Source organism: Rhodofomes roseus (genome assembly GCF_022264815.1).
Source record: "Rhodofomes roseus strain CIRM-BRFM 1785 chromosome Unknown C8Q71scaffold_1, whole genome shotgun sequence".
Classification (NCBI taxonomy): domain Eukaryota; kingdom Fungi; phylum Basidiomycota; class Agaricomycetes; order Polyporales; family Fomitopsidaceae; genus Rhodofomes; species Rhodofomes roseus.
Genome location: NW_025952957.1, coordinates 2,343,652 through 2,360,164, shown reverse-complemented (window position 1 = coordinate 2,360,164; position 16,513 = coordinate 2,343,652). Strand labels below are relative to the sequence as shown.

At 58.7% G+C, this 16,513-nt stretch overlaps 9 protein-coding genes across 9 annotated transcripts; 3 read left to right on the top strand and 6 right to left on the bottom strand.

Moving 5' to 3' along the window:
* Positions 1 to 426: 426 nt before the first annotated feature.
* On the top strand, positions 427 to 1,853 carry C8Q71DRAFT_852846 (PLC-like phosphodiesterase; the record flags this gene model as incomplete). Its single annotated transcript, XM_047926860.1, has 9 exons — positions 427 to 468; positions 524 to 602; positions 658 to 705; positions 766 to 792; positions 846 to 961; positions 1,019 to 1,317; positions 1,380 to 1,455; positions 1,517 to 1,592; positions 1,669 to 1,853. The coding sequence occupies 9 exons, from the start codon at positions 427 to 429 to the stop codon at positions 1,851 to 1,853; spliced, it is 948 nt and encodes a 315-aa protein (XP_047785164.1).
* A 228-nt stretch (positions 1,854 to 2,081) lies between these two features.
* C8Q71DRAFT_903415 (uncharacterized protein) lies at positions 2,082 to 4,653 on the top strand. Its single transcript, XM_047928818.1, has 2 exons — positions 2,082 to 4,293; positions 4,353 to 4,653. Exon 1 carries the CDS (start codon positions 2,219 to 2,221, stop codon positions 4,259 to 4,261), a length of 2,043 nt encoding a protein of 680 aa, XP_047785163.1. The 5' UTR covers positions 2,082 to 2,218; the 3' UTR covers positions 4,262 to 4,293; positions 4,353 to 4,653.
* C8Q71DRAFT_844992 (uncharacterized protein) lies at positions 4,654 to 7,619 on the bottom strand. Its single transcript, XM_047926599.1, has 7 exons — positions 7,339 to 7,619; positions 7,038 to 7,277; positions 6,644 to 6,976; positions 6,544 to 6,592; positions 5,608 to 6,494; positions 5,136 to 5,543; positions 4,654 to 5,066 (listed from the first exon to the last, which is right to left on the bottom strand). The coding sequence occupies exons 1-7, from the start codon at positions 7,534 to 7,536 to the stop codon at positions 4,761 to 4,763; spliced, it is 2,421 nt and encodes an 806-aa protein (XP_047785162.1). The 5' UTR covers positions 7,537 to 7,619; the 3' UTR covers positions 4,654 to 4,760.
* A 46-nt stretch (positions 7,620 to 7,665) lies between these two features.
* On the bottom strand, positions 7,666 to 9,066 carry C8Q71DRAFT_732247 (uncharacterized protein). Its single transcript, XM_047922248.1, has 5 exons — positions 8,969 to 9,066; positions 8,597 to 8,907; positions 8,278 to 8,544; positions 8,072 to 8,222; positions 7,666 to 8,012 (listed from the first exon to the last, which is right to left on the bottom strand). Exons 1-5 carry the CDS (start codon positions 9,024 to 9,026, stop codon positions 7,762 to 7,764), a joined length of 1,038 nt encoding a protein of 345 aa, XP_047785161.1. The 5' UTR covers positions 9,027 to 9,066; the 3' UTR covers positions 7,666 to 7,761.
* A 155-nt stretch (positions 9,067 to 9,221) lies between these two features.
* On the top strand, positions 9,222 to 10,448 carry C8Q71DRAFT_697389 (1-acylglycerol-3-phosphate O; the record flags this gene model as incomplete). The annotated part of the gene is made up of 4 exons (XM_047919966.1): positions 9,222 to 9,571; positions 9,637 to 9,993; positions 10,028 to 10,148; positions 10,182 to 10,448. The coding sequence occupies 4 exons, from the start codon at positions 9,222 to 9,224 to the stop codon at positions 10,446 to 10,448; spliced, it is 1,095 nt and encodes a 364-aa protein (XP_047785160.1).
* A 649-nt stretch (positions 10,449 to 11,097) lies between these two features.
* On the bottom strand, positions 11,098 to 13,170 carry C8Q71DRAFT_41028 (uncharacterized protein). Its single transcript, XM_047918387.1, has 8 exons — positions 12,890 to 13,170; positions 12,799 to 12,837; positions 12,709 to 12,744; positions 12,306 to 12,641; positions 12,149 to 12,249; positions 11,849 to 12,078; positions 11,724 to 11,790; positions 11,098 to 11,661 (listed from the first exon to the last, which is right to left on the bottom strand). Exons 1-8 carry the CDS (start codon positions 13,084 to 13,086, stop codon positions 11,231 to 11,233), a joined length of 1,437 nt encoding a protein of 478 aa, XP_047785159.1. The 5' UTR covers positions 13,087 to 13,170; the 3' UTR covers positions 11,098 to 11,230.
* A 1-nt stretch (position 13,171) lies between these two features.
* On the bottom strand, positions 13,172 to 14,283 carry C8Q71DRAFT_41127 (uncharacterized protein). Its single transcript, XM_047918393.1, has one exon. It carries the CDS (start codon positions 14,161 to 14,163, stop codon positions 13,297 to 13,299), a length of 867 nt encoding a protein of 288 aa, XP_047785158.1. The 5' UTR covers positions 14,164 to 14,283; the 3' UTR covers positions 13,172 to 13,296.
* C8Q71DRAFT_41483 (uncharacterized protein) lies at positions 14,128 to 15,609 on the bottom strand. Its single transcript, XM_047918414.1, has 5 exons — positions 15,485 to 15,609; positions 15,349 to 15,428; positions 15,091 to 15,239; positions 14,343 to 15,040; positions 14,128 to 14,212 (listed from the first exon to the last, which is right to left on the bottom strand). Exons 1-4 carry the CDS (start codon positions 15,515 to 15,517, stop codon positions 14,403 to 14,405), a joined length of 900 nt encoding a protein of 299 aa, XP_047785157.1. The 5' UTR covers positions 15,518 to 15,609; the 3' UTR covers positions 14,128 to 14,212; positions 14,343 to 14,402.
* On the bottom strand, positions 15,541 to 16,511 carry C8Q71DRAFT_41381 (G10 protein). The gene is made up of 5 exons (XM_047918406.1): positions 16,382 to 16,511; positions 16,078 to 16,277; positions 15,943 to 16,009; positions 15,790 to 15,877; positions 15,541 to 15,731 (listed from the first exon to the last, which is right to left on the bottom strand). The coding sequence occupies exons 1-5, from the start codon at positions 16,442 to 16,444 to the stop codon at positions 15,703 to 15,705; spliced, it is 447 nt and encodes a 148-aa protein (XP_047785156.1). The 5' UTR covers positions 16,445 to 16,511; the 3' UTR covers positions 15,541 to 15,702.
* Positions 16,512 to 16,513: the final 2 nt, after the last annotated feature.

Here is a 16,513-nt window from a genome sequence, read left to right as displayed (position 1 = left end):
GTCCGTGGTCAATTCGTCCCTGCAGCGCTCACGCACGCGTGCACATGTGCTCGTACGGCTAGGTACGCGGCGGCGGTTGCAGAGACGGCGGCCTGGGCCGGGGGATCAGGAGACGGGGTCGCACGTTCGCTTAGGACGGGGAGGTGGAAAAAATGATTTATGGGCCATAAATGGGGAGGCCTCCTATTGCCTTACGCGCGTGCCACTGCTTACTGCATGTCTGCATCCCGGGTGTTCTGGACCGCACGCACGGCCGTCTCCACTTGCCGCACCAGCATCTGTTCGGACGTGCTGCCATCCCTCCGTCCGCCCCCAATCTTCGCCTCTGATCCTTATATATACCCTGCCCGCCCCGCTGGTCCTCCCCCCTCTCGCGCTCGTCACCTGTCGCTCTCTAGCCACTCCTTCTTCTCTCCCTCTTTCGCCATGTCTCTGAGGTCTCTGCCCGAGTGCTGGGGCCACCGAGGAGTCAGTCCTCGCCTCCTCTGACACGTCGCCCCGCCACTGACACGCTCGCGCGCAGGCTTCTGCCACCTTTCCGGAGAACACCCTAGCGAGCTTCGAGAAGGCCATCCGCGATGGCGCAGAGGGCATTGAGAGCGGTATTTCTCCATAGGGCAGTTAGACTGGGTTGCAGTCCGTAACACTTGTGAGCAGACGTCCACGTCTCCCTAGATGACGTTGTTGTCATGTTCCATGACCCGTGTAAGTACCAGTCACTGTTCGGCTCTTCCACGCGTTGACGACCTATGGTGTCCTTGGCAGCATTGAACAGGACGACGAATGGGTCTGGTATGTGGCACGCAGGCGCAGTGGTCGCTGACGCTCGTCTAACTTGTCTTCAGGTTTGATTAGAGAGCAGAATTGGTATGGGCCGGAAGGTATGGAGCACCTGAGAACCATGAAGGAGCCGAAGCAGTCCATCCCGACGTTTGCGGAGACGGTTGAGCTTCTCATGAGGGTGATTTGTGTTCTTCATTCGGGTCCGCGTCGCGTTACTCAGCCGTGAATGCTATAGCCCGAGAACCATCACGTCAAGTTCAACGTCGACGTGAAGGTGCAGAACAACCCGGCGCGGTTGTTCGCGCTCATGCACCAGGTCATCTCGGCTCAGCCGAACTGGGAGACCGACCTCGCGCCGCGCATCCTGGTCGGTCTGTGGCACACCACCTTCATTCCCCACGCGAAGACGCATCTGCCATACTGCCGTCGCTCGTACATCGGCGAGAGCGTCGAAATCGCGCGCAAGTACTTCTGGGACAGCGTCGACGTGTTCTCCGTCAAGTTCGCCGTGTTGGCGACCGCGGACGGCGAGAAGTGCGTGGCTCCCTTCGCGTTTCCGTCATTACTCCGTGCTGACCATACCCACTCGGCCCTAGGTTCCGGAAGGCGTGCAAGGCATCTGGGAAGAAGATCATGGTGTGGACGGTGAACGAGCCAGTAGAGATGGTCGAGGTGAGGACACGCTCTGCTTGCGCGCACGCGATTGGCCAAGCGATCTCACCAACGTGTCCAGGCGGTGAGATGGGGAGTGGACGTCATTCTGACCGACGTCACGAAGGTGTGGCTCGATCTGCGGAACGCCCTGCACGGTGAGCGATCCCGGGCAAAGCCTATCACTTCGCGGGACACCGATGTACTCATGACTTGCCGCGCTTCCCCACCCAGTGGATTACGACAAGATCGCGGCGCAGTACGGCCGCACGTTCCTCTGGACCTCGTGGAAGTTCTACACGCCCGCCACCAGGCTCAACGCACGTTCCTCGCGCGCGTACATCGAGTCCTTTGTGGGTCCCTTCCAGCAGGTCCAGGACACCACCCCTGCTGCCCCGCGTGTGTCTGCTTCTGCATGATCCCCGCTATACTTGTTTTCGCTTCGCTCTCCGTACCATTCGCTCCGATCATAGACTTAGTAGTTTGTCCGCCTCCATAGACGCAGTAATCTCTTCACTCTGGCCTTGACTGCGCGGGATGACTGGTGTGAGGCGGGTGAAGGGCCGAGCTGCCGCCACCATGAGGCGACTAGCGCCAAACAGGCACATACAGGTCGTCAGGCGGCCCGCGATGAGTGCAGCGGCGCATGTTGCTCTCAATTTCTGCCGCACATCGACGGCAGCACCCTCGCACTCTCCTCCGTGAAGACCCCTGCCGTCTCTGCTTTCTCCTATACTCTTGATCTGTGCTGTGAGCGGGTATCACATCCATTAGCCTGCCTGCAATGAACTCCCCAGGCATCCGTCCCACTCGCGGGAGGCACCGCAAGCAACTATCCGCACTGCGTCTCTCGTCCGACTCCACTGTGACAACCCTGCCGCCATACACCTCCCCACCCTGGTCCAAGCATGCGTCCCTGGACATGTCGGACTCGGACAGGCCCCCGGACTACCCAGACAGTGCCGAGGAGGCCGACGCAGACACCGATTCCGACGAGGACATTGTCTACGTACAGCCGCCCCTCCCCCAACTGGCCGCACCCAGGGGCAGCCGCATCCGCCGCTCGCACTCGCAGCTCCAGTCACCGCGCTCGCACTCGAACTCACACTCCAGCTCGTTCTCGCAGACGCACCGGCGTCAGCAGAGCACGGCCGGCAGCAGCGATCCTTATCTAGACTCGCTCCTCGCGCGCAGCGTGCATGCGCTCGAGATGTCCAACGTGCTCCTCCAGTCGTCAATGTCTACCCAGAGTAGTCTATCCGCTGTGCTCCAGAACGACCCTATAGCGGACCTCTCGCTCGAGGCGCGCGCGCAGATGCTCTCGCGCCGCGTGAGCTCGGGCCGCGGCGCCCATGGGACGTGGTCGGACGACCTGGACGAGATATACCGGGGCGTCGAGGACCTTGTGGGTCCCCGGGAGGGGGTCGAGGAGGAAGAGGAGGTGGAACGAATTTCGAAGGCAGATATGTGTTCCCTCAGCAGAAGCGCCCCCGCGTCAAGCTTCGAGGATAACTTCAGCAAGGGCCCTCCGACCGTGGGCGCCGAGGAACGGGTACAAGTACGCAGGAGACCATCATTACGCAGGCCGTCGCTGGACAGCATGGGCGGCTCGCATCTCGAGTATTCGAACCACGATCGGAGTCATTTCGTCGCACCGGCCCCGCGAGCTCTGACTATCTACGTCGACTCTACGGATGACCCTGATTCCATTACGTTACCCCCCACCCTGGGGCTGCGTACCACCGCGCACTTTCCACCTACACCACTACCTTTGCAAACCACCATCCCGGACACCGTCCGCGAGGTATCGCTCAAGCCATCTGACTCGAAGAAGAGCATAGTCGACGTGCTATCGTCTTACGTAGCACCCCCTCCTGCTGCCGGTCCATCCGGCTCTGCGTCCTCATCACCCCGCTTCTCAATCATGTCGCGTAGTGGTAGGAGTTCGAGCACGAGTTCGGGCTCTAAAACTGTCCGCCGTGTCAGCCAGTCAAAATCACCACCCGCGACTACGTCCCCCTCCTTCCGATCCCGATCGCTCACGCCCATGCGCACCGCTACACCTCCCCGCGCTCCCCGCCCCATGACCCCACCTATCGAAGAACTATCCGCCTCATCGTCCTCATCATCATCCGAGACGCTGCACGTAGACCGCACGCTCGAGTCCCTACGCACCATCCTCGGCAAGCAGCCTCCATCCGCGATCTCCCCGAGCAGCAGCAAGAGCACGCCTCCGCCCCTGCCCCGACCGTCACTACTCGCCCCACCCACCGTTGAGCCCGTCTCCGGCACCTCCAACGCGACCGCCTCCATCTCGCGGCTCTTCACGAAGAGCCGCCATTCCTCCTCCACCCGCCCACCGTCTCCGCCCCGCCAGTCCGTCCTCAAGAACCGCTCCGCGCCCCCGACACCTACGTTCACCGCCCCGCCGACGCCGTCCATCGCCGGATTCCCTGAGCCGTTCGCGGGGCTGCACCTCAGCATGCCGTCTGTGCCCGGCCTTCGGAGCTCAGGCTCGTCCGGGCGGTCGACCCCCAAGCGCATCTCGTTCGCGGAGCTGCCCGAGAGCTACGCGGGGAGTAAACCCGGCGGTGCGCCGAGCAAGTTCAAGGGGAAGGAGCGGGCGAAGGGCGTGGGCAAGGGGAAGGGGAAGGGGAAGGACGACGAGGATGGCGGGTGGTGGACGGGCTGGTTGTTGGGTGCGGCGGGCACGGGGAGCGGGGCGGGCTTGAGCATGGGCGCGGCGAGGGAGGAGAGGGTGAGAAGCCCTGGGTGGAGTACGCGACCTGGTTATGTTGGTGGGGGTTGGGAGGAGTGGGGGGCATAGCAAGTCGCGTTGTATTGCAGTTTCTTGCTTTGGTGAGTGGTTCTGTTGGTCAGGCGATGGTGTGCGGCTGATCTGTGATGCTCTGTTCCAGATGAACTGTATAACTTATCAAATACTAACCTCGGTCATGATCGTCACGCTCGTGCTACGAACACTCACTCTCCCGGATCGGAACTGTTATTGCTTTCTTGTCTCCGACTGCGTTTTGGATGTTAGATCCGTCGCACGGTCGTGTTAGAGCCCCGTCTTGCTCATCTGTCCCTACGCAACGTTTATATATCCCCTCAGCACGAGATACCACTTCATTGACATGACACACGGCTGTATACGTAGCAGTAGCAATTGGTTTGCATTATATGCATGCACCCTCAGTCTCATTTCGGTCGATGGATCTGATACAGTCAACAACAAGCGTATGCCATGAACACAATAACACGATACAAAGAATAAGTCACAGCGCGTGTAGACCCAAGTACTTTTGACAACACCCACGCAGCCCTCAAATCACGAGCTCCTCCATCTGGTACATCCCGATGTTCATCTCGCGCTGCTCAGTCTGCGCCTTCTTCCGCTGGCGCCAGTCCTGCGACTCGCCCTTCGCCCGCCCGGGCCCGTGGAGGAACGCGGAGCGGGACTGCGCGCTCGCGAACGCGCTGAGCGGGCCCTTGAGCGACTGGAGCTCCGCGATGAGCGCGAGCTCGGGCTCGAGCCGCGCGAGGAGCGTGCGCAGCAGGGCGTGCGCGGGGGGATGTGCGAGGAGCGCGACGAAGGAGGAATCGAGGACCGCTTGGGTGAAGAGGAGGATCTGTGATTCGCGCGTAAGGCAGGCTCATCAGTGACGGAACAGGGAGCGGGTGAAGGGGCAGGGACGTACCTTGTCGAGAGGGGGCATGTCTGGCTTCCTCTCGTCCTCGAAGATCGGCACGTACATGCCGTGTGTGTCCTTCTTCACCCTGTCTGGCACGAGCCTCAGCTCTTCCTCGCCCCACTTGCCTACCCACTCATCCAGCACCTCGAGCAGGCACGCGACGTCCTCTGCGTCGGGCAGGTGTTTCCGCAGCGCGACGCGGAGCGGGCCGGGGGAGGCGGGGGAGGTCACACATAGTGCGAGGAACGCGGGGAGCGTGGGCGGTGTGGAGAAGGAGGGGGAGGGGGAGTCGACTTGCATCGCGTCGGGGTTGGTGTTGCTTTGACGGTGGTGCGCGACGACCTTGGCGAGGAGGCTGATGATGTCGGACTCTGGGAGGTCGATCACGGTGGACAGCGCGAGGACGGCGTTAGACTGTAGTAGAGAAATGCGTGCATGAGACAAAATCCAGAAACGACAGAGATCACTGGAAACGTACCCAGTCGTTGCGCACCATGAGCGCAGGGAGCAGCCCGCCCTCAATCATCGCGTCGCTCACAGCCCTCCTCTCCAACAAGTACGTCAAGACACCACGCGCATACGCCTCGGTCGCATTCGTAGTCGCAACGTCCCTCCCCGGGGACGGTACTAGGAACAGCACATCCAACAGCTGCTTCACGAACAAATGTCCGAGGCGCGGCTTCCCCTCAGGCCCGCCCGCCTCAACATAGGCCGCCCACCGCTTCTCCACCTCCGCAGTGCGCCCCTTCTCCTGCACCTCGAGCAGCGCCTTCAGCGTCCTGCCCTGCTCCGGCTCGAGCCCGCCCAGCTCTAGCGTCAGCTGCGTGCCCTTCACCCTCTGCGGGCTGTCCGCCTCGGGGCGCAAGTAGGCCTGGCTCGCGGCCGCGCGGCCGAGCGCGTTCGCGATCGTCGACGTCCTGGGCACGCTGAGGGGCACGACCAGCACGCTCGTCGCGCGCGGGAACAGGCTCTCCTGCGACTTCGCGTCGGCGGGGTGCAGCACGAGCAGCGCCTGGCTCGGCTCCGCGGCGCTGCCTGACGCGACGAGGTCCATGCGCACGCCGCGCCCCTTGCCGCGGTAGAGGTTCAGCGGACAGGCGAACTGCTGCTCGGCGAGGATCACGCCGTACTGTACGTCCCAGAGGAGGAGGGTTATCTCGGGGTTGGCGAGCGTTATGCAGGCGAGGAGGACGTGCGAGGAGGTGAGCGCGAGGAGGGAGATCTCGGAGGTGTGTGCGGAGGCGTGGGAGACGGAGGAGAGGAAGGAGAGGGAAAAGAGGTAGACGGGAGGACTGAGGGGCAAGGTGCTGAGTGTGGATGACGGCGAGACGGAGACGCGGTAAGCGGTCCACTTTCCAGAGCGAGCTGCAGGGAGGTGTCAGCGCATGGCACTGTGACTGTAGATACCACCTACTCAAGACACTCAAGCAACCAGATGTACTGAACGAGACGTCGACAATGTCCTATTGATATGATTCAGTCAGTGGACCCGGAACAATAAGACCAATACATACCGTGTCGTCCGCGGCCACTGTACAATCACCAAACGAATGGATTTTGCCCTCCGTATCGACCAGTGAGACCGATAACAGGACATCTGTATTCCGACGCAAGGCCGATATAGAGATGACACCGTTCGATGGAAATGTCTCAGCCGGTAGAAATGTGCAAGCCTGGCGGGGAAATACAAAGTGTCGGAGAAGAACAGTGTCGACTTCTTGAGAGGAAGAGGACGATATTTGGTTCAGCTCCGGATCTGTGACCGTGAGTCGGCCACCAAGGCCAGTGATAATGAGGTGGTCTGGAAGGTCTTCGGGAGCGTATATATGCGTGACTCTATGCGGAAGCTGACGGTGTCGTTGGCATCATATGCTGTGAAGATTATGCGCAATAAGATGTGATGCTCACTGTTCTCGATTTTCTTTTCTTCTGCGCATCCGCAGACATAACCCCACCCGACAAGGACTCCTCCCACCACCACACAGTGCGCTCCCTGTCCTCCTCCAAGACATCGGGTGATGATGCTACGGCTGCATACGTTGTGCATATCTTGGTGCCGCTTTTTCTGCTTGTTCGACTTGTGGGTGGACATGAGAATGTAGTGTTCGGACCCAAAGTATGTGAGACTGCGGGGTGCAGTGTCGAGAGCTAGGAGACACACAAGCAAACGCATGTAGCGACAGTCTCCTCCAAGCGGAATGAAACTCACATCGAGTACATGTATGCCGTCTCCCTGTACGGCTAGCGAGACGAAGTTGTCGGCTCTCTCGCTGGACGAGGCATGGCGACTGTCGACCAGAACATGAGATGCGCTGCCGGGCGGCTGCTTTGACGACGAGGGGCGGCCTTGGCGGATGGGGACGGGGTAGGAGGCGAGGAGGAAGGGGTCTGTGATGTTGGCACCCATCAAGTCCGTCTGCACAAGGAGTTGTTACAACTCTCCGCGATCGGCTCGAAAACTGGCCGCCACCCGCGCCTACCATAGGGTTAGGGCAGGGTTAGGGTCTCGCGCTCAGCCGCTGGATTCCCGCAGACATGAACCGTTGAACGTTGCAATAGTATTCAGAAAAGGTACATGATCAATCTGGACTCGAGCACTTCATCATCCAGAATCAACGTTAGAGATGTCCACCTAGGCAGTAGTCTGCAGACTACCCAGTCGCATTGAGTCGCGGAGATTATGCTTGCCCGACTGGACAACTACACGAGCGGCCTCAAGGTTTGCACCTTGTGCACGTATGATCGGCAGTAGAGCGACCAGGGCTGAATGAACTCGATTATGATGCTCCGGCCGGTCATCGACCCTGTCGTGGCGTTCGGGTAATTCAGGTAGCACAGAGGTAATTGAGGCGTCCAATTGAGTGGCCTCTTCAATTAGGTGATCTGTCAATATGGAGATCACTCAGGAAGCCCGAGAAGTCCTTGGCGCAGAGTATACTCACCGATTTTGTCCAGAGCGTCATTGAAGTGAGTAACGGACAGGTATTCATTGGCTGGTTGTTGAGCAAGCTGTAGAGCTTCAGACAATATCCGCGAATATGCTTCTTCATGTGCAAGGAACTGCTGCACTAAGGATGCAATTGCAGAGGACGTCTAATTCGGGGCCGTCAATGCCAATGGTACGAGCTTCAGGGAGAGAAAGAGGTACTTGAGGTGCCATGAGCTCTTCATAGAAGGCGATGAGTCTCTCAGCCTCAAAGCGCACCCGAGCATCGGCGATGTCTGCCTCCTCCACAGAGAGTTCAGCACGCCGTTGCTCCAAGGCCGCCGTGGCCGCGCGCTCAGCAGCCTCATACGAACTCTCCAGTGTAGCCGACATGAATAGCCATGCCTGTATCTGACCCGCTTGCTGTAGCGCATCCAGGGACGTCAGAACGGAGGCCGGGTCGCGCGTCACATCGACGATCGCCGGATGCTGTTACGGGTTACATTCGGCACATACAGTCGGCGATGTATTGACGACCGACCTTATCCTGGGATGAGGTCTTCTTGGGCAATGAAGACGAGCTAGAACTGGGCGCAATGTTCTTGCTGACGCTACTGGATGCCTTCACGGCCGCACTCCGCACCGGTGCCGACCCACCAGGAACATGGCCCGCCGACCTTGACGCCTTCAAGGTAGAAGTACCGCTGGCAGTGGTCTGTAACGCAGGCCTTGGGACCTTTGCGGTTGGCGTTGGTTTCAGCCTAGAGGACGATGCACTTGGTGTGGTCGCAGAGACGGCGCGCGAGCTGGACGCGCTCGTACTGCTGAGGTACCGAGCCGTGGCGGGTCTACCTGTCGCCCTGTCAGCACCCGCAGCCCCAGTGCATCGCCAGCGCATGACCAGCAGACTCACTCGGCGGTTTCTTGCCCTGCGCGTGTCCCTGTGAGGGAGCCTGCACGCTGGAGGCCATGGGCAGGACGCGGTGCGGTGGATTGCCTGGGCGTTGCGTGGCTTGGAACTCCGACCTGTGATTTCTGCGCGCTGCCACAAGCGTCGACGTCTGCGCCCGTCACGGTCGGTCCGCACAACGTGCGCGGCCTCTCTCCCATCTCTCTCATCTACCACGACCAGCTCGCTGTCGGCGCCCACGACGACCCCGAGCACGATGTCCTTCCTCTCCACGCTCGTCAAGCCGCTCGCCTACGTCTCCCTCCCCGTCTTCGCGCTTCACACGCTCTCAAAGTCGTCCCCGATCGCGCGATACTATGTCCGCCTCGCGCTCTACCTGTCGACGCTCGGCGTATGTTCAGCATGGGGCGTTGTCTGCGCGGTGGGCATGTCCCTCGTCGGCCGCAAGCTCGACGTGTTCTTCGTCGTGGCGCGCACGTTCTACATGATCGCCAGTCGGGCGCTGGACATCCGGCTCGTGGTCGAGGGCGAGGAGCACCTCGCGACGAAGCCCGCCGTTCTCATCGGGAACCACCAGAGCATGCTCGACATCCTCTACCTCGGCAGGTGCGTCAAGCAGTCTTACGATCGGCCTGCATCGCGCTGAGTCAAGACTCTGTGCGCGCATGCAGGATATTCCCCCGCCGCGCTGCTATCATAGCAAAGAAGGAGCTGCAGTGGTCGCCTCTGCTCGGACAGTTCATGACGCTCTCTGGCGTCGTCTGGATCGATCGCGGGAACAACGCGAAGGCCGTGCGCTCGCTCTCGGCTGCGGGCGAGACAATGAAGGCGCAGCGCATGGCGCTGTGGCTCTTCCCCGAGGGCACGCGCTCAATGCGCGAGCACCACGACCTCCTGCCGTTCAAGAAGGGCGCGTTCCACATTGCGGTACAGGCCGGCGTGCCCATCGTGCCCGTTGTGTGCGAGAACTACTGGAGGCTATATAGGAAGAACGTGTTCGAGAGCGGGACGCTCAAAGTCCGCGGTGAGTGAAACGCCAAGTCAACAAAGACCTCTACTGAGCAGCGATTCCTCAGTACTCCCGCCAATACCGACGGAGGGCTTGACCGTTGCAGATATCCCTGATCTTGCCGCACGCGTCCACGATGCGATGGTGGCCGCGCTGCGCGAAATATCCGGCCCTGTTTCCTCGCCGGATGTACCGCCGGAGTCGAAGCCCTCTCCGATACCCTCTGACAAACCTGACGAAGCTCCTCGCGATACCTTGTCTGCACAAGCAAGTTCCGCACTTCCGGTTGAGCCCGAGCCAGCCCAGCCCTCCGAGTCTGTACAACAAATACCATCGCGCTCGGAGAGCCGAGCGTCGACGCAGGCGTCCGAGGACAATAACTCCTCACCTGCGACGAGCCGGCGGTCGGGCAGCGACAATGGCACGGAGACGGAAGAGGACGACGGAATGGTGCTGGTGGGTCGCCCGAAGTAGCTGCTTGGTGTATAGCGTTTGCGTCCGGGTTATCGGCGTTTGGTTAATGCGAAGCTTCTTGCTACAATCTACTAATATTGTTACCGCAATGCGTGCGCGACAAGGGATGGTGATGTCCCTAGCTCCACATTGGACAGGAGACTCGCTGATGGTTCCCCATTGCAGTAGGGGAGTAGGCACTGTGCTATAAGACTGCCGCCTGACTTGTTTTCAAAAACCCTTCGGGTCAGTGCCTCTCTGGTGTGGACGGCCAACGTGACAATGACTGTGGCGGGCTCCGTCAGGAACGTACGTCGGATGGTAAAACATGTCCTGGGCATGTCCTTCGAACAGGCGTATCCGTGCGTACTATATCGTTCTACTGTACATCCAACGATGGTCCTTCAGCCCCATCATCGGATGATACCCCACAAAGATCGTCCTCACCCCACCCTGCTTTCATCTGGACTGCGGCAGTCATGTCACCGCTTGTCTGACCTTCCCCGGAAATTTGTTGCTCAGGGCCTTGCGAAGTAGCGGCCTCAATAGGGTACTGTTGCGGCCCAGTGGCGGAGCCGATGGTCAGCATGACCAGGAACCATAAGGCATGGTGAGTTCGCTGCCAAAGCCTCGGGTTGAGCTTAGTATTGCGCTTACTCATGACCTGATAGTCTGTGACTAGGCAATATGCATGAGGCCCTGAGGTTGCATGGAGATGTCGGTCATGAACGAATGCGTTATCACACTAATACATTCCGATCCGTCATGTAGCATACGAAGGTACTGCAAGAAGACCAATCCATTCAAAGTCTGGGTGCTCCACAAGCCTCATACCACTCGCTCCATAACTCCTCCAGCTTCTCTCGCGGGAAGCGTTCGCGGACCTCGCGCGCCTTCTGCTTCAGCTCCCGCGCGACCGGTCCCCAGGGCACCTTTGTGAGCTTTCCGTCCCGCTTCACGATTTCGCCGTTGACCATCACGAGCTCCACGTCTGCGTTGGACGCATGGAAGGTTATACCAGAGATAGGGTCGTCGATCCCCGCGAGGTTCGCGGAATCCGTGTCGAACACCACCATGTCGGCTTTCTTTCCCACCTCGATGGTTCCGATCTTGTCGTCGAGGTTCAGAGCTTCCGCCCCGCCCAGTGTCGCAAGGCGGAATGCGTCAGCGCAGAGGTGTTTGTTGGATTTCGGCCCCGCATGACCCTCTCGCTCGATTATCTCGTGGCCACGGCCTGTCAGGAAGCCGAAGTTCATTCCGCTATGCTCGCGGGAGAAACGATGGGGCGGTACGAACCTCTCGCAAATTGTAGGGCCATCCGCATCTGTGCGAAGATGTCTCCACCGTTGATGGACAGGCAGTCCTAATATGACCGCAGGTGTTAGTGGAGAGAACGCGAAGGCGATTTGGAGTGTACGTACCGCACCTAGGCCGCACTTGACCCCTCGTTGTACAGCTTCTATAGCAACCGGGTTCCCGTGCGCCATACCGAGCTCGTCAACCGGTGTCGACGCGATCGCGCACTCGTTCTCCTTCATGGCTTCCCACATCTCGTCATCGGGATCCGTACGGTCGTAGAGGCAATTGCAATGCGAGAACACGACATCCGGACCGAGCAGGCCAGCGTCGCGCCAGGTTGTGATGCGAGGGCCTACGGGGTCACCAAACTGTGTCAGTGTCCGGATCATGAGGTAGACGGAGCTCCTGGAGTATCTGCTGACCTTTCACGACGTGCGCAGTGATGATGGAGACGTTGTTCTCGCGGGCATACCTCAGCGCTGCTTTGTGTGGGCTGATGGGTCCTGCTTCGATAATGTCGTAACTACAAATGCACAAGGTGAGTTTGATTGGTGGCGGCCGCAGGGTCTCTTTGCTTACGCTAGGCCCAAGGTTACTCGTCCGTCAGGACTCAGTCTTCCACCGTCCTTTGAACCCCATTCTGCAAGCTTCTCCATCTGCCACTTGCAGGTCTCCTCTTCGTTGCCATATTCGACGGTTGGAAGGAGCTGCGTCGGGCCGCTCTGTCGCGCAGGGCACCAAACCACCCTGGCTCCGCTCTGTATCGTCGCTTGGAGAGACGCTTCGGCGTGTTCGGGCGTTGTTGCGGCATGGAAGTGGTCCAGAATGGTCGTGACGCCAGAATGGAGAGCGTCGAGGCATCCCGACAACTGACCTACCCGGATCTCTTCTGCCGTAAGTCGGGCTTGCAGGAACCTGGTGAGCGCGTAACTCTAACGTTAGTCCGGCAGACTAGTACAGCGTCCGGCTATCGGTCACTAACATGGACATCTTCACGAGGTACTCCGACAATAGCCAACTGTGTGAGGTTTGGTGAGCGTTACATTGTTGCGAGATAACTGAAGACACATACTCGCACTGCTCGCCACGCAAAACTGTCGTGAAAACATGTCTGAAGGCAATGCATGAGCGAGTTGAAGGTATGCATTTCTTGTTGTACTCACCGATGTGTATCGACCATTCCGGGCGTGACCCATTTGCCATCGCAATCAATAACTTCGACATTGGGGTCAGCGGCAATGTTTTCGCCGATCTGTGTTATGACTGAGTCTTCGACGAGGACGTCGGCAGCGTACACAGAGGGTTTGTTGCTGTCCTTCGTGAAAGTCGCTATGATACCACCTTTGAGTAGGTACGTCATGGTGCGTCAGTAGGACTGCAGATGGACATCTCCTGCTCTATCCTCGGTGTTTTATATCGCAGGGGAGAGAAGCTTGACGACCACCGGCCGCCATGCCATCCAGAAACGATGTACATATAGAGCATAGATTGACAGCATAGATGAGTGCATAGAACATAATTGCATATAGGGCATAGACCTCCGCTTCCGCCGCATATAGATCTCCTGAAGTCACAACATCGACAAACCGCAGAACACCACCAAACCGCCCATTGCGCCCGCGAATAGAATGTCCAGGAAGGTCGGCCTAAGATAAGCGTGATGAATTGGGTAGGCACCCACTAAGCCAGAGAGACATGGGTCCTCCTCTGCGCCCTCCTGACCCTGTGCGGCTGCACCGGTGTTAGCGATCATCCGTGTAACGGCCTCCACGTCCCTGCCCATGACTAACCACCAGGAGTTCTGGCGCTCCAGAGCATCCCCGTGGTCGCTTGAGCCGTCTGGCTTGACCGATCGTTCGCGCCGCTCCTTGGGGGCGGGCACGACGGCGAAGCTGACACCAGCTTTGGTCGCGGCATGACTGATGGCGGGGATGTCTCGTGTCGGCGTGCTCCACACGCTGGCCATTGGCACACTGCGAGTGACCAGCTGGGAGAGGGTGCTCCTGACGCTAGACGTCGACGCGGAAGAACGCGAAGAAGTCGTACTGGCGGCCGCGACGGAACGGACGTCATCGTCGTCCTGCAGGTCATAGAGAACCGTCTCTTCGTTCCCGACTTGGGAGCCTTCGTCCGAAGACGACGACGAATCGCCGTCCACCTCCGTGGGCGCCCACGAGGAATGCATGCTTCGTTCGACCTCTCTCTCTCGGACAGGACTGACCCAGTGAGGGTTACGCCAGTGACCGTTCCGCGGTAGCTGAAAGTCGGCTTCGGGCGTGTGACTGTGGCGTCTCGGAGTGGCACCTCTTTGAGGAATAGGTTCGGGGGCAACTGGAGTAGAGCCCCGTTCAGGACAGACAGGCTTGCCGCGTGGTCGCTTGTGCCCCGCCATGGGCGAGCCGCAGGTGCGGCACTGGGGGGCCTTGCGAGGTGACATGGGTCAGATTAGGCTTGATCCGGAAAATCGGTGCTTGAGGGACGCCGTTCTGTAAACAGATACTTCAGCGAATCCGAGTTTCACGTGAGAGAAGGAGAAAGTTCAAGAATGCAAGGTCGGAAACAGTGTGTATAGCACACGCGACGTGATATAGCCACCACAAGCAGAGTCCTACTCACCTTGAGGTAAGGAGCGAGGGTTTGAGCGAGAGCTCAAATTTGATGCACTAGGAGGCAGAGTTATAATGCCTCTCTGTCGCGTAGGAAATACAAGTCGCCTTGTGTAAGTTCCGGATGTCGACGCAGTACAAGGCCGCCACTTCGGGTACAAGAACCCGCCAGTTGTTGTTCGACGCGATCATGTGACCGCGAACTTCTATGAAGATTGTACACAGGAAGGCTTCTAGGTTCAACGTGAGTAGATACCTTGTCATCTGCTTGGTTACCTTGTACACTGTCGGCTCGATGAACTCTACAGACGCGAGTTTGCGACTGACATTGTATCAGCAGCGCGCTCGCTGCATTGTCCACCGCCCGGGTATGCATCAACCAGATCAATCCATACCTTATCCTGACACGGCCGCCGAGGGGATGGTGCCAGGCGAGTCGCTGTATGCCTACTGTAGAGGCAGATCGAACTGTGCGGTACATGCAAACGCCTCTTACGGGCGAACGGAACGCTTGGCACTGGTCTCCGATCGTTCTATGACGAATTGCCTGTAAGTCACCTGTGCTGCAACAGGTTAAGTATAGGTCGAATGAGTAAGTCGAAGGTGTTTGAGGGGCTTCGAGCCTGTAGCTTGAGGGCGGTGCGCTCGATAAAACGGCAATAACTCTCCGATTCCGACATGTTGCCCATGTGTAACCGGTGTTAGTATCTATATATCAGCTCTACTTGAAGGAGACAGTTCAGTCGACAATAGCTTACCGATGTGCATCAGCGACACAAATGCATCACCGGGAAGACCGAGCGGCAACGTGGACCCGTTATCCAAGTGAACCGCCCATGTACGATATGTTGCATTAGCTCTAACTTGCATATTGCTAGGATGCCCAGGCTGCATAAGACTCGCCCTACTCTGTAAAATCTTGTCGAGCAACGAGACAAGAAACCATACATATGCACGTACAGCGCGCCAAGGAACATCCTGAGAGACGCCATGAATGGAACATTGACGCTGCTCACCGATGGTAAGCGTCTGGAACGAGCACCCAAGACGGCGTTGCTTCACGTAGAGACAACGCTTCCCGAATTCTGCAACTTCCCTTCATGGCAAGAGTCTGTCGTCACTCCGAGTCAGCATCCGTTCTCGACGACGCACGTCTGAGGCCCTCGTAACGCCATCTCGACACATGCCTTGAGGCGTCTGAGTTCATTTCGCCGCAGGATCTGAAGCTGTCAGGGAGATAGAATAACGGTAATAGTACACGGGCCAGGCCCCAAAGCTGTAGGATAACAAGAACGTCACCGACCACGTCTGTTAGACATCTTCCTCTCCTACTACGTGAGTATTCTTCGAGAAAGGTAGTAATGGCTGCATTATGAATCGGAGCTGCATCCTCGGCATCCTAATAACAGCCAAATGAGATGCTTTGTGCACCGATGCCAGCAAGAGAGACTACGCACCGCAATGTACACACTCCACAACCGTGCCCTGTCGGAGCTGTGCCTTCGGCACTCGGCATATACACGTCGAGCCCTGGTAGTTCATGTCCTGTCGGAACGAGGCAAATATCAGCACCGCGAGAAAGAGCCGCACAGCACGCTGCGAGCACTCACTCTGGTCTGAATACACCGTATGCAGCAGAGCTTCTCATATCCAGCCTTCTTCCACTTAGCAATGAGACTTCACCAAACACATTGTCAGCATCCACTTCCACGCTTGGAGTAACGAAGAGATGACAAGGCACTCACTTCGCATCTGCATAACCCTCCTTCAACAGCCAGTCGTACAGCTCCCTGCTGATAGCCTCCCGCTTGTAGTAGAGCTCGTAGATGTATCGCGAGCGGGTGTGGGATATGCGCATGATGGGCCAGAGTGACTCCGACTTGCGCTTGCCCTCGTGCGACTCGTTCTCGGCGTCGCGCATCTTCTTCGCGTAGTCATCGAGGATCTAATGCACGGATGGTGTGGTCAGTGCATGCTCGCACTCTTCACGGCGCCCCCAACAGAGAGCACTAGCGGAGATGAGGCGCGGGAAGACAGACGCGTACGTACAGCCTCTATTTCCTCAAAACCTTCTGGCGGCTTTTTTGTGCGGGTCGTCCGAATTTTGGGCATGGCGGCTCAGAGACGAGGAGGAAGAGAGCGAGTCGAGTGATGTCGAGCGAGCCCAAGTGGCTGAAGGAC

Bases quoted from the DNA above. Each gene is read 5' to 3' on its own strand.
- C8Q71DRAFT_732247 (XM_047922248.1), bottom strand. From the start codon at position 9,026: ATGGCCTCCAGCGTGCAGGCTCCCTCACAGGGACACGCGCAGGGCAAG. The intron at 8,908-8,968 runs GTGAGTCTGCTG...ACAGGGCGACAG, and splicing joins GCAGGGCAAGAAACCGCCGA to GTAGACCCGCCACGGCTCGG. The intron at 8,013-8,071 runs GTGAGTATACTC...CCATATTGACAG, and splicing joins TGACGCTCTGGACAAAATCG to ATCACCTAATTGAAGAGGCC.
- C8Q71DRAFT_844992 (XM_047926599.1), bottom strand. From the start codon at position 7,536: ATGGGTGCCAACATCACAGACCCCTTCCTCCTCGCCTCCTACCCCGTC. The intron at 7,278-7,338 runs GTGAGTTTCATT...TGTGTCTCCTAG, and splicing joins ACGGCATACATGTACTCGAT to CTCTCGACACTGCACCCCGC. The intron at 6,495-6,543 runs GTAGGTGGTATC...ACCTCCCTGCAG, and splicing joins TGGTTGCTTGAGTGTCTTGA to CTCGCTCTGGAAAGTGGACC.
- C8Q71DRAFT_41028 (XM_047918387.1), bottom strand. From the start codon at position 13,086: ATGACGTACCTACTCAAAGGTGGTATCATAGCGACTTTCACGAAGGAC. The intron at 12,079-12,148 runs GTCAGCAGATAC...GTGACCCCGTAG, and splicing joins CACTGCGCACGTCGTGAAAG to GCCCTCGCATCACAACCTGG. The intron at 11,662-11,723 runs GTTCGTACCGCC...GCTTCCTGACAG, and splicing joins GGCCCTACAATTTGCGAGAG to GCCGTGGCCACGAGATAATC.
- C8Q71DRAFT_41127 (XM_047918393.1), bottom strand. From the start codon at position 14,163: ATGTCACCTCGCAAGGCCCCCCAGTGCCGCACCTGCGGCTCGCCCATG.
- C8Q71DRAFT_41381 (XM_047918406.1), bottom strand. From the start codon at position 16,444: ATGCCCAAAATTCGGACGACCCGCACAAAAAAGCCGCCAGAAGGTTTT. The intron at 16,010-16,077 runs GTGAGTGCCTTG...TGTTTGGTGAAG, and splicing joins GAGGGTTATGCAGATGCGAA to TCTCATTGCTAAGTGGAAGA. The intron at 15,732-15,789 runs GTGCGTAGTCTC...GGCTGTTATTAG, and splicing joins TGTGGAGTGTGTACATTGCG to GATGCCGAGGATGCAGCTCC.
- C8Q71DRAFT_41483 (XM_047918414.1), bottom strand. From the start codon at position 15,517: ATGTGTCGAGATGGCGTTACGAGGGCCTCAGAC. The intron at 15,429-15,484 runs GTGCGTCGTCGA...CTTGCCATGAAG, and splicing joins GCGTTACGAGGGCCTCAGAC to GGAAGTTGCAGAATTCGGGA. The intron at 15,240-15,348 runs GTGAGCAGCGTC...GATTTTACAGAG, and splicing joins GTTCCAGACGCTTACCATCG to TAGGGCGAGTCTTATGCAGC.
- C8Q71DRAFT_903415 (XM_047928818.1), top strand. From the start codon at position 2,219: ATGAACTCCCCAGGCATCCGTCCCACTCGCGGGAGGCACCGCAAGCAA.